This window comes from Mastomys coucha, unplaced genomic scaffold (assembly GCF_008632895.1).
Source record: "Mastomys coucha isolate ucsf_1 unplaced genomic scaffold, UCSF_Mcou_1 pScaffold22, whole genome shotgun sequence".
Classification (NCBI taxonomy): domain Eukaryota; kingdom Metazoa; phylum Chordata; class Mammalia; order Rodentia; family Muridae; genus Mastomys; species Mastomys coucha.
In genome coordinates, this window is record NW_022196905.1 from 96242272 (window position 1) to 96254752 (window position 12481).

A 12481-nucleotide genomic window follows, 5' to 3' on the forward strand; every position below is an offset into this window, starting at 1 on the left:
AATCCAGGAGGCACAGATCTCCTTTTGAAGTCTTATTGCCTCTTATCCTTTATCAAGATTTTATCCCCAATATTATGGACGTGACTGGAGTAGACGAGTGTGCGTAACAGGGGGCAAGAGGCTTTTAAGAGCAGGGTCAGCACACAGGTCTTTTCAGAATCTCCTTCCTTCTTGGAAGTTTCCTTCAGTGATAGAGGTGCCGAGCTGCACTTTATTGTGTGAGGCAGCCTGTCCTTCTCTGACTTGCTTTTAATTTGGGGGGTTAGAGAAGAGATTCGACCTCTCAGATGAAACATTGATAGACTTGAGCCACACTGAATCTTCTAGCTTTTGTTTGTTTGTTTTACATTTATTGCTTAGGGGAGAGTGTGGTGTACATATGTGTGCACGTACATATGTATGGTGTACGTGTGTATGCACACTTGCATATGTGTGGTATGTGTACATGTGTATATTTATGGTGTGTTTATTTGTGCACATGAATATATATGGTGTGTGTTGTGAGCATATGTGTATATGGTGTATGTGTGTGTTCACATGTGTATGTATGTTGTGTGTGTGTGTGTGTGTGTGTACATGGGCGTATGTATGGTGTATGTGGGTGTGCACGGGGCATAATATAAAATGTAGAGGCCAGAGGAAAACTTGTTCTCTCCTCCTTCCACGTGGCTTGTGGGCACTGACCTCATCATCAGGCTCAGTACCTCTACCCACCGAGCCACCTCACCAGCTCTTTCTTTTAAATACGGGTTCAGAGGTAGCCAGGTGCACATATTTGGGTTGGGGAGAGAGAGGATGAACAGTAACATCATGGCAATTCATGGTGTGTGTGGATTGGGGGGTGTGGGCAGAAGAAAGCATGCTATCCCCGGGAAAGCAGAATAAGGGGATTCGAGGATTTCAGCACTTTGTGAGCATGAAGTCACCTCTAAGGAGGATGTACCTTGGATGGTTGCATTCTGATTTTTGGAAAGAATTGGCCAGGTTCTTGGTTGGTCCTCATCAGAGCATGCTTTACCATTTCCTTTGACTGCCAGTTGCTTCTCAGCCATTCCCAGTCTTAGCCCCAGGCAGGAGATGGAACATAGTTCATAGACATTAGAGTCCTAGTGTCTGTTGATTCACGTGCACTCCTGATGGTGACTTTTTCTTCTAATAATACATGTCAGTCACTGAAACCAGTGTATGCTCATATTTTATGTCCAGGTGAAAGCAGCTTTTTTTTTTTTCCTTTTTCTTTTCTCCTTTTGTTTCTGACATTTATGCTAAAATGTGGCACTACCATTCTGTCAGGTTTTTTGACATCTTTTAGTGGATTTTGGAAACTAAAAGCCAGTTTGACATGCAGAATTCTGAAGGGGGACTGGATAGATGCAGTGGAGTAGGAATCTCCTTAACCCTCACGGGTTGTACCTCCAAACTTCCTGGCCTCGCCCCATAAATAACAAGCTCCAACAGTGTCTCCGGGCCATCAGGGTATTTAGTGACCACAGACAGAGCAGCTCACTTTGTTTGCATCAGCAGCTCACTTTACATTTGCATTTTGACATGCCCATTAGACTCATTTACAGCCTGGTGCAGATGTTATACTCTGTTTTCTTTTGATTCTTCCCGAGTTGGAAGGAGGCAACATGGTGGCTAACAAACCCTCCATTGTGAATTAGCAACCAGTGTTAAAGGACAGGACACTCTTCAGTTGTAGCTGAGCCTAGGGGAAAGGCTGCTTTGTACCTCACTGCTGTCTGGCGTGGCGCCCTCTCTAGCCAGGACACTACCTTCTGTGTCATAGTCGCAGCAGAGAGATGAAGGGCGCAGGGTGGGTGGCACTTGCTGTGTGTCCAGGGGCTCAGGAGTGACACAGAGCAGAAGGGGCCATCCCACTCAGGAGTGACACTCAGGAGTGACACAGAGCAGAAGGGCCGTTCCCCTGGAAACGGTAGATTGTGGACTGTTCTAGATTTCTAATGTAGGAAAATTGTTTTAGATTTAACCTTTTTGTTTTTCCTGTGTGCTTAAAAGTACATACAGACTATAAACTGGAGTTTCCCCAGAGCTGCCTATCGTGGCAAGTCTTGCAGTAGCTGCCACATCTGTTGCTTTCTATCTAGTTAGAGAGGAGGTGGAGGCAAATGTAGTCAGTCTTGGCTCCAGGTGGCTCTCTCTCATCAATTCCTGGGTTGTCCTTTATGCATGTAAAGGCTTGTGCGCATAAAGGCTGTAGAGATGGCTCAGTATCTCAGTATTTATGAGTTGATACTGCTCCTTCAGAAGGGTTTGACTCATAATACCCTACAATGCAACTTATAACCTACTGTGTAACTCCAGTACCAGGGACTGTGACATCCTCCTGTTGCTGAGAGAGAGCAGACAGACAGACAGACAGAAATCCCCAACATGAGTTGTAGAGAACTGTAATGAAGAGCCGTTGCTGCCTGGGTCTGCCCATGTGGGTCCTCTAGTGTTCAGATGTTGTCCATGCCTTCTTATAGCTCGGGTTATCAGTGGATGTTGCTGTAAGGTAGCCAACTTCGTTCCCTGATTACTCTTGCTTCCATTTCTGTTCATCTGGTGCTCTCTCAGATTTACTAATACCTTCCTCCCCTCTCCCCTCATTCTCTTCTTCCCCCTTCTTCCTTGTTGAGAAGGGGTCTTACACAAGCCAGGCGAGTGATTTACCCCTGAGCTATGTCCCCAGTCCTCACTGGTCTCCCCCAGCTATCTTCAACCTAGCAGTCACGTTTAGATGGGTGCAGTGAGTGCAAGTCTGTGGTTCCTTCTTCCACGGTGTGGTTACTAGCACTCTGGTAGTAAAGGCTAGGTCCTGAAGCCAACCTACCTTTTCTCATCCACACCTGTGCCTACCACTGTCATCAGTCCCCCTGACAAGGTTTTTAAATTGAGCTCTCTCTTGTTTCCTCTGCAGCAGCCGTACTCCAATGAAGTTCATTGTGTTGAAGAGATTCTGAAGGTGAGTTGATAATTACTGTGTCGTTTGAAGATGAAGTTTACAAAGTGCAGGATTTTGGATCAGTGTTTTATGAATTTCTCAGGTTCTGCTCTCCCAGAAAGACTGAAGATTGTGCTCATTTCCCAGAGAAGGAACACCTATGGGTGTAGCGTGGGCAATACCAGGCATTAACTAGGCCCGTGTCCAAGTTCTTGCTTTTCATACAGTGAAGCCTGGTGCCTGTGGCCTCTTTACTGAGATCTTGAAACTTGAAATGATGGATGCGAGTGTGGTGGCTTGTGCTTTAATCCAGCATTCCACTGCTGAAGCAGGCAGATGATCTGTGTGGATCAGGCAAGCTGTGGATACTCAGTGAGATCCTGTGCCAGACACACAGACACAGAGGGAAATGAGTGCTCATCTTTAGACTTCCACATTGGTTTTTTTTGTTTGCTTGCTTGCTTATTTGAGTTGTGTGAACACCTTGCTGTTGTAAATGTATCATTTACTTCCTGTAAATGTATCCTCACACATACATTACCCACCTGCTGCTATAAATGTATCAGTCTATACATTACCTATTGTAAATGTGCCCACACACACATTACCCACTCGCTCTGGTTTTCCTGCACTAGAATAATGATGATTTTAAAAAAAACAAGAAAACAAAATTAATCTTAGTAGATTCTTCTCTTGAACTGTGAGCTTGCTTTTCTCAAGTCAGAAGTGCAGAAATTGTCATGTGACCCGTTTTTTTCTTTGATTCCCAGGAATTCAGAGCTTAATTTATTGCTTGTTTTCAGTAATTGTAATAACCCGGGGAGGGTTGTTTCCTGTGTGTTTCTTATTTCTCTATGGCTTATGATTTGTTTCTGTTGGTCTTAATGATATTTGTGTATCTTTTATTATAAAATTTGGTTCTTTTTAAAGTTCTAGATCTATGGATTTTAATCTCTACTGTTCATTGTTTTGTTTGTTTGTTTGTTTGTTTTCTAAAAATTTACCCCAAATTTCACTTTGATTTCCCCTTCATTGCAGAAATCCTAACCAATGCTGCTGTTTGCAGCCAGAAAGTAAAAATATTGATTGGTTCTGGTTTTTCATCTGTGATTTTCTTTCTTTATTTTAAAAAGCAAACAAACAATTGGCATTTCAGCCAGCATTTGAAGAGTCCTTGTGTCATTTCTGTCTGAGCTGGTATTCTTCTTCTGCAGTTGGGGCTTTTCAGTCTCATGCTTTGCACCACTGAAAGCTGCAGTTCTCACCAATTAGCAAGGAAGGTGAATAGTTAACTAATTACCATGCTCAGCCTTTGGTACCAACTTTCACATTTCATGATTTTGAAATTTTCCATGTATCTCCCCAAAATCCAAAATTACTTGTTATAAATGACCACTTAGCATCCTCTCTGAAACAGTGTGTGATCTGTTCTGTGTTTACCCTGAAGTGACCGAGGGGGTGGACTTGATGTGCGTTGTGTGGTGGGGGTTGGTATGTGTAGAAGACAAACCTGGGGATGATAGCATTATAGTTCTCTGCATTGGTAAACGCAGCCACCCCGCTCCCCACTTCCTTCTCATCCAGTATGGTGCTGGGGTTGCATCAACAGAAATGTGAGCAAAGACTGTGTGTATCCACTAGGGAATCAGAAGTGAGAACTAGAAGGCATCCCAGGACTGAAGCGGCATGGGCCTCTTCACAGAGAGAAAACCCAACTTTGCCTTTCTGTTCCATTCTCTCTGATGTTGGCTTTCGAGCTAGCAGGTGACCCCTGTGCTCTATACTGATCTCTCCTGGGCCGATCCAGAGTTTTCTGGCCAAGGTTCCCATTCTTTTGTGTCAGGAATCTTGAGATTGCCAGGAGCCCACTGGCAAGAGTAACAACTCTGGATGGTGCTTGCTGTCACTTCTCATTGGTTCTCTAGGGCCATGTTTAGGGTGGAAGTGTTTGAGTGAAGGGGAAGTGGTGTGCTCCCTCGGGTCCTCAGCCAGAGCTGCCTGTTTAGTGGTCCCAGGGGTCCGTGGAGGAGTACACGTAGGCATCTCCTCCCTCCGTGTGGCCTCCTGTGGCTTTATGTAGAGTAGCATTCTTGCTTGCTCGTTCATTTATTTGCCAAGCAGATATGTTTCTAAGTACTAGGATGCCAGTGAAGATGATGAAGCTATTGCTTCCATGGTGAAGCGGTCAGAAGGGTAAAGCTGCAATGTGAATGGCTGGCAGCGAGTGGACAGAGTAGGGAGTTGGGGAATGGTGTGGGGAGACGTCCACAGGTTACCCTGTGATTTTGGAGGAATGGCTAGTCCACCGTGGTGGGTCTTGGTGGTGGGGATGGGAGATGGAATGACAGAGGGGGAGTGGAAAGACTGCATCTGTGGGGGCTGGCAGGGCTGGGCCAAAGAGGGACTTACTGGGCAGTCCGTCTTTGTCCCTAAGATGGCTTGGAGTCAGCCATTCTCTTCTTTGTAATGGCCCCAGTTTCCCTAATGCCTACACTTTTAGGGAAGTGTGGAAGTTCTTTCCAACTACCACAGAACTGCCTGGAGTCGTCTGCAGGAGCTGCTGTGCTTGCCTGCTAGCTGCCCTCGTTCTCAGGACATAGCCTTAGGCCATGGGCAATGCTAGGAATAATTGGTAGTTAAAAGTCACTAATACCACAGCTGTAATAAGTTATAGGGGAACATTCGGATGAGGTTTCATGCTCTTTAGTGACTTCTACACCTAGAGTATGCTGACTGAGCAAAAGAGCAAAGCGCTCACTGCTGTATGATCGAAATGCCTGGAACACTGCCTTTCAGTTAACCGTGGGGCAGCTGCTGCGCTTGGGGGCGCATGCTTTAATCTCAGCACCCAGGAGGCTGAGGCAGGAGAGGTCTGCACACCTGCCCTTAAAGATCATCCCCTCCGCTCTAAGCTGAGCTGTTTCTACTGGCTGGGTTTTTTTGTTTGTTTGTTTGTTTGTTTGTTTTTGCCTTCAGACATCTGAGCACTTACTTAAATGATTCCCACAAAATGAGTGGTCAGAGCTTATATTTTAGTGAGAACTGAGGCTGGGTATGACCGACCGTGTGACCTCTTAGCATCCTGCAGAGTATGGCTCGCCATTTAGGTCTGTTTTTTTTTTTTTTTTTTGTCTTTTTTTTTTTTTTAAATTTTGTAAAAAAATAAGCTTCTTCATTTGTGAAATGCTTATTTAATATTTTAGCCCTCTTGAGAAGTGTTTGTGTGCACATGTGCATGTATTACATGTGTGTAATTATACACTTAATCAACAATACCTATTTCCCCTTAGGCATTTAAGCAAAGCAACTTAAATACCACGATTGTGATAAAAAGCATATTCATTTTTAAGTTTTAGAAACCTTGCCTTTAACTCTGAAAATAGGGAGTGACGATTAAAGTTTTCTAGGGCCCGCTTCTGAAGCCAGCTGACTGCGCTGCCAGGGAAGGGTCAAATCTATTAGAACCCTCCTGAGCGGAGCAAGTGGCCTCAATGACTTGTTTGCTTAAGTCAAACAGGAAAGTTCTTCCTTTGAACTTCAATAATTCCCGGAAGTGCAGTGGAGAAGCTGGGGGCAGAATGTGCTGAGCGGTGGCCTCTCCCCTCTCAGCCTTCCCAGCACCGCCTGCTGCTCCAGGGCCCAGAGCTGCCACAGCCTGCTGGCACCTGCTGGAGTGCCTGTGCACTGTGGTGTTTGTTCAATGCCTGGCCTGTTCAGTTTCTGCTCTACTGTCCTTAAGCTGCTTTTTGGTCAGTTTTGTAAGTGTAACCTGGTACAAGCGCTGCTCCGAAAACCAATGAAATATCCTCTGAGAGTTTTGCGGATCACCAGCCCACTATGCGGTTTGAAGTTGAAAACTAACTCTATGTTCCATTTATGTTTGCCTTCTCTTCCTTTTCCAAATCTCTTTCCAGGAAATGACCCATTCGTGGCCGCCTCCTCTGACAGCCATACACACACCCAGTACAGCCGAGCTGTCCAGATTCCCTTTCCCCACAAAGGTAATTCCATAAATCATGACAGGCATGCTATCTAGAGCAGCAAGAAGTGCAGGGTGTGCTGCAGGTCCTGTATCCACTACAGTGAGAAGAATACAGGGGTCGCTCTGATCCCTGCTCACTGGCATCTTTGAAGACTGGGCTAAAGGTCATGGTTTAGCTTTTATGGTACTTCCGAAGGCTTTTACATACTTTATTCTCCTTCTCATGTTAGTAACAATGTCTTAGAATTGTATAGGGCTTTATATCTTGCAGCATTCAAAACTTCTTGACGTGGTTCCTCACTTGAGGGCTTTATCCTCTGGAGATCTAGGGAGAGAGAAACAGAGGTAGATACTAGCTCAGGTTCTAGCTACATGCATCTATATGAATGTGCACATATAAACCTTGTTTATCTCATACTTCCTAAAGTTTTTTGAAGTGAACAGCTAACGCTAATTAATGTTGGTTTCCATAACATCCAAACAGACGACTGATACATTTTCAGTGACCTATTGATACAGCTATCCCTTTCTTTTTTGGCTTATACTTTAAAAGTATTTTTCTGTTTTATTTTACGAGTATGGGTGTTTCGGCTGCATGCATGACTTTGTGTGTGCATTACATCTGTACTTGTCCACAGAGGCCAGAAGAGGATGATGGCTCTCCTGGTACTGGTGTATTAGATGGTTGTGAGCTGTCATGTTGGTGCTGGGAATCAAACTCTGCTCTGTGGAATAGCAATGACCCCTCCTAACCCTGAGCAATCTCTCCATTCCCAGTGTATATTTTTAAATAACCTTTGGTATGTATCCTGAGCACAGGGTCTGTCTGGCCTGATGTGCATACATTCATATTTCTGGAGCTTATAAACCCCAAATATACCGTGGTTATTCCACTCCACCCCATTTGTAAGAATACAAAGAAGATCCAGTAATAACAGTTTTCAAGTAAAGCCTTAAGCCATGCAAATACGACTGTTTAACACCAAAGGCAAAGTAAATTCTCAGAAAGCCTGCAAGCAAGCAAAGTGATCGCATGCAGAGATCAGGTTGGTCAGTGTCTGTCTTGTCGGTTCTCTGTGACTGATGATTGACTGGAGGGCCAGGCAGTTTGTGCCGCGCAGTGGCATGTGGGAGGAAGGCTGGCGATTTGTGTCATGCGGTGACATGTGAATGTAGCAGGCTGTGAGTAGACTGAGTGTCCCAGTCACCATCGTTACATTTTTCTCTAAACTTGAGTTTTATGAAACTGTCATTTGCTATAATGCTTGCATGGTGTTGCCACACAGCTCTGATGGTGAACTTTTTTCTTCTTAGGATCCTCTGCACGTCAGTTCTGCAACCCAAAGCCAAAGTAAGTGAACATTTACAGTTTGTATTGCCTTACAGAACAAAGCTGTGGTTCTGTTGTTGTTGCTGTTTGGTTTTGTTTTTAATAATTGTTAATGGATTGTTAAGTTTGTGCTACCACACCTGGCTGACACACAGTTAGGTTGACTACAACTCTGTAGGTATTGGATCCTTGGAACTGTATTTAAGGATAGAGTGTTTTAGCCCATCAGTGGTTTCATGAAACTTTGCTCACTCTGCTGTCTGATGCTGGGAGCCTGGGCTGACTATTCTCTGTCTGGTTGGTGGAAAGCTGTGGGCTGGTGGTCCTGGTGCCTTAAGAAGGCAGGTGGAGCCAGCCGTGAGGAGCAAGCCTGTGAGGTGTGTTCTTCCATGGTCTCTGCTGTGCTCCAGTTCCTGCGGTGAGCTCCTGCCTGACTTCCCTGGATGATGGGACTCCGAAAGCTCCATTATGCAATGAACCCTTTTCCCTCTAAATTGCTTTTGATATTGCTGTTTTAATCGCAGCCATAGGGACACTAACCAAGACAGCATGCTTTTGTCAAGTATGACAGCAAGTCAGTTGTTATTTGGTTTTGTTAGGTTTTTGTTTGTTTGTTTTTGTTTTTGAGACAGTGTTTCTCTGTGTAGCTGTGACTGGCCTGGAACTTTGTACACCCAGTTAGACTTGAACTCAGAGGTCCACCTGCTTCTGTCTATCTCCTGTTTGCTTGGATTAAAGCTGTGTGCCACCACTGCTGGTAGAATCCCACACGTTCTCTCTGATTCGGCCATTGCAAGTTTTCTGTAATTTGCCTTTGGTCATTACTAATAGACTACTCTGGAATCTCAGGACAGTAAAATTACATCATTGCCCCGTGTACTTAACTCAGACTGCTCTAGGTTGTGGATGCTTGTGGGCTTGTTCCGTGGCCCTCAGGCACATTTGAAGACTGGCCCAGATGTCTGTATACATATTGGTCTCTACCAGGCTGTCTATAAATAGCTGCTGAGTGAATGAATTAGGCCATGGGAGATTGACTCCCATGAGGGACAGGTGTGGGAGAGAGGCTGTGCAACACGGGTGGACCCGAGAGTCAGGCCAGGTGGGATCTGAAATCAGAATTGTCATGGAGCCCCACTAGGGGCCCAGTCAACCGTCCCCCTCAGTTATCAGCAGGTTGGGTGCCACCCTCAAGCTCTGGGTTCAGAGTAACTCTGGCTAAAAGTCCGTTGCTGTTTTGTTTCTCTTTCGTGAGACCATACATGCCGTCTTGGGAGGCTGCATCAAGTGCAGATTGGTGATGGCGCCCAGGGAGCTGGGAAAAGCAGACAAGAGGGAGGGAGCTTAGAGTGAGTGGTTGGTTGTATAAACCTGTTTCCAGGCTGTTCTGACTGTATCTTCCTCCCCACAGAACAATATGACACGCCTTCAAAAACCCACTCCAATCCCCAGCAAGGAACTTCGTAAGTAAAAAAAGGAAAAGCAACCTTCATTTATTAAAATTTGATAGCATAGCGTTTAAATTTCCCACGTAGTTTTCCACTGTGTAGACTGCTCCTCCCTCCTCTGCTCTCGGCTAATGAATTCATAAAGGGGCTTCACTGTAGAGGGCAGAAATGACCCCTGGTAATGGCCGATTCAAGTTTTATGCACTGCAGGAGAATGTGCTTAAGGGGTTTTCTGGAAAGAAAGGTTTTGAGCTGTTATTTATGCATTGACCATGGAACTCCAGAGGCTTTGGCTTTTAAAATTTAAAACTTGGGTAACCTTAGCTTTGGAAATTAAATTTGGGTATGGAAGTATGGAATGAGATTTTCTGCCATTTCTTAGCCTACTTAATGTCAGTATTGTGCTCTTCTACCTGCTGATATTATCCAGGTCAGGCATGTCTAAATGTATTCGGGGTTTTGGGAACACTCCATCTTCACGTTATAGGTGTTTCATTCAGCATTTTGACCCAGTTTGTCTCTTTAAAGTACCCAATTACTATTTCCTTACTGCCTTCCCCCGGAAGTAATTGCTAGAGACTGAGCAAGACGAGCTCCTCAGGCTTCTCCATTGGTGTCTGTGATGTCACCAGCACACTGACTGGTTAGATGAATGTTGCAGGTGCTCTCAGAGTTCAGAGTCCTGCTTCGTTCAGTGTCCCCAGTGCCCCGAGGAGGCCAGAGGGGAGGGCTTTAGATCCTGTGGAACTGGAGTTATAGGTGGTTGTGAACTACCATGTAGGTGCTAGAACTTGACCTCTGTCCTCTGGAAAAGCAACCAGTGATCTTATATCCTGAGCCATCTCTCTAGCCTGTTTCTTCTATTTTTTTTTTTTTTTTAAAGCTCAGTATTTGTTCCTTGTGTTTTGGAAGGAAGGCTTTGCCAAAAAGTGTCAGATGATTCGGAGAGATTATTACATATCACTGTGGGGGATGATTTTCAATTCAACATGAAAAGATGAACATTAGCCTAAGAGTTTTGAGAGATGAATTTTCATCTTCTGAAGGATTGTGGGTTTTATGTTTATTTGTTTGTTTTTTGCTTGATCAGAATGTATTTTAATGTTCTCTTGGTAGATGAGGAGTTTTTGCTTGTTAGTGTCCTCTATTTGAAAAAAGACAACACTCACCAAACTTACATCACTTGGGTTTTCCCATTTCTGTTTTGTGTTTTCATTTTGGGGAATTTTGCTCACTCCTAAGTTCTGGCAGCTTTGAGTCACTGGCTTAGACTATGGAAGAGCTAGGGCCAAGGACCAATTCTATGGGAGTCTGTGAGACTGCCCCAGGCTACCGGACTCTGTCTGCACTTGTCTGTGATGGTTGGAGGTTGGTGATCAAGCCGCTCATGGAAAAAGGTCCAGGCCATTGCTTTGGGGCATCCAGGAGGGAGAACTAAAGCCCAGGGATCACAGTGGCCATGTCTGCTTGTGAGTGAAGGATGAAGGGTGACTGGCTACTGCGCCTCACAGCGGTCTTCGAGTGAATGGGCAGAAGTGACTTCTCTCTCTGTCCATCACATGCAGCCCTGGTGTACTAGCGACGACATAGCAACCATGGAAATCAGAGAAGCCCGGAGGTCCACTGCAAATGTACTTACACCCCTATTCATTCATTTTCCAAACGAGTACCCGTGATGCTCTTAAGAGACTCAGGGCAGTGTAAAATCAGGACTGGTGAGTCAGGTGGGTGTAGAAAGAATGTACAGGAAGTGCTAGTGAGGCTGCGTGGATGGATAGTCATGCTTGACTCAGTAGTGCTTTGAGGCAGTGGGTTTGTGGTATTGAGAAGTGCTAAAGTAAAATGTACCCTACGAACATTTATGAACTTGCCTTTAGTGGAAAGCGAGCAGATACAGCATTCCACTCTATGTGTGCTATAATGCTCTCACAGTTGGTGTGGTAGGTTTCTTAGTACTAGTGGTTCCTTTAATCAGTGACAACTTTGAGTCTCACTAATGTAGCTGTGGTCTTTGAGGGTCAGGTAGAGTGTCAGGTGAACACCAGACCTGTTAATTACAGGGTTACTCACACTATGGTTTAAAAAGGAAGAGCAACCAACATCTTGGTAGTTCTAGAAGTAGCTAATCTATTTAAAAGGAAGGGTGAGGTCCTACTCCTTACCCTTGGGTCTGTAGTAACTCTTGATTCTGTCTAGTCTTGGGTGCAGGAGCAAGCACAGTGGTAGCCGAATGTATACATTAAAGCAAAGTATATTTGAATACGTTGCTTGCATGTATGTGTATGCATGTCTTACACTCATTATTTTCCAGTGAACCCTGTGAGCAAAGCTCTGCTGGTAACTGATTAGCTACGGTATCAGTAATGTTTGCCTCCAAGTTCAAGGGAGGATGTGTTTGTTTAGTGGCACTTGGCTGTTGGTCCACTTCCTCCCCAAGATGTAGATCTGCAGTTTCAGGACAACACACGGAATGCTTCCTCTTCTAAGGTTGTCAGTTCCTTGTCGGGAGTGCAGAGCACTTGGCAGCCCCTCAGGAGGGCTGCAGGCCTCAGGCCTTAGAAGCTAGAGAGCTCACCCCACCGTTCCTGCAGCTTGAGTCCTCCTCTCAGGGATGGGCAGCATAGAAAGGTGCTTACCATCATTATTTATCCATTGCCTCTGAAATCAACCCCTGCTTTGAATAAAGGAGTAAGAGACAGGACTTCAGGGTCACCTAGGGTTGGGTGAGACAGAAGGGCTGGGTTCATGGTAGCCAAGGGAAGGCTGATTGATTT

General features: G+C 45.0%; 1 protein-coding gene across 2 annotated transcripts in view; it reads left to right on the top strand.

Moving 5' to 3' along the window:
- The window catches only part of Aff1 (AF4/FMR2 family member 1), a 108202-nt gene that overhangs the window by 59528 nt on the left and 36193 nt on the right, over window positions 1–12481 (top strand). For both annotated transcript variants that reach the window (XM_031337034.1, XM_031337035.1), the window contains exons 4-7: window positions 2924–2968; window positions 6862–6948; window positions 8244–8280; window positions 9671–9722. In XM_031337034.1, coding sequence (XP_031192894.1) covers window positions 2924–2968; window positions 6862–6948; window positions 8244–8280; window positions 9671–9722 — 221 coding nt within the window. The remainder of the gene's footprint in view (window positions 1–2923; window positions 2969–6861; window positions 6949–8243; window positions 8281–9670; window positions 9723–12481) is intronic.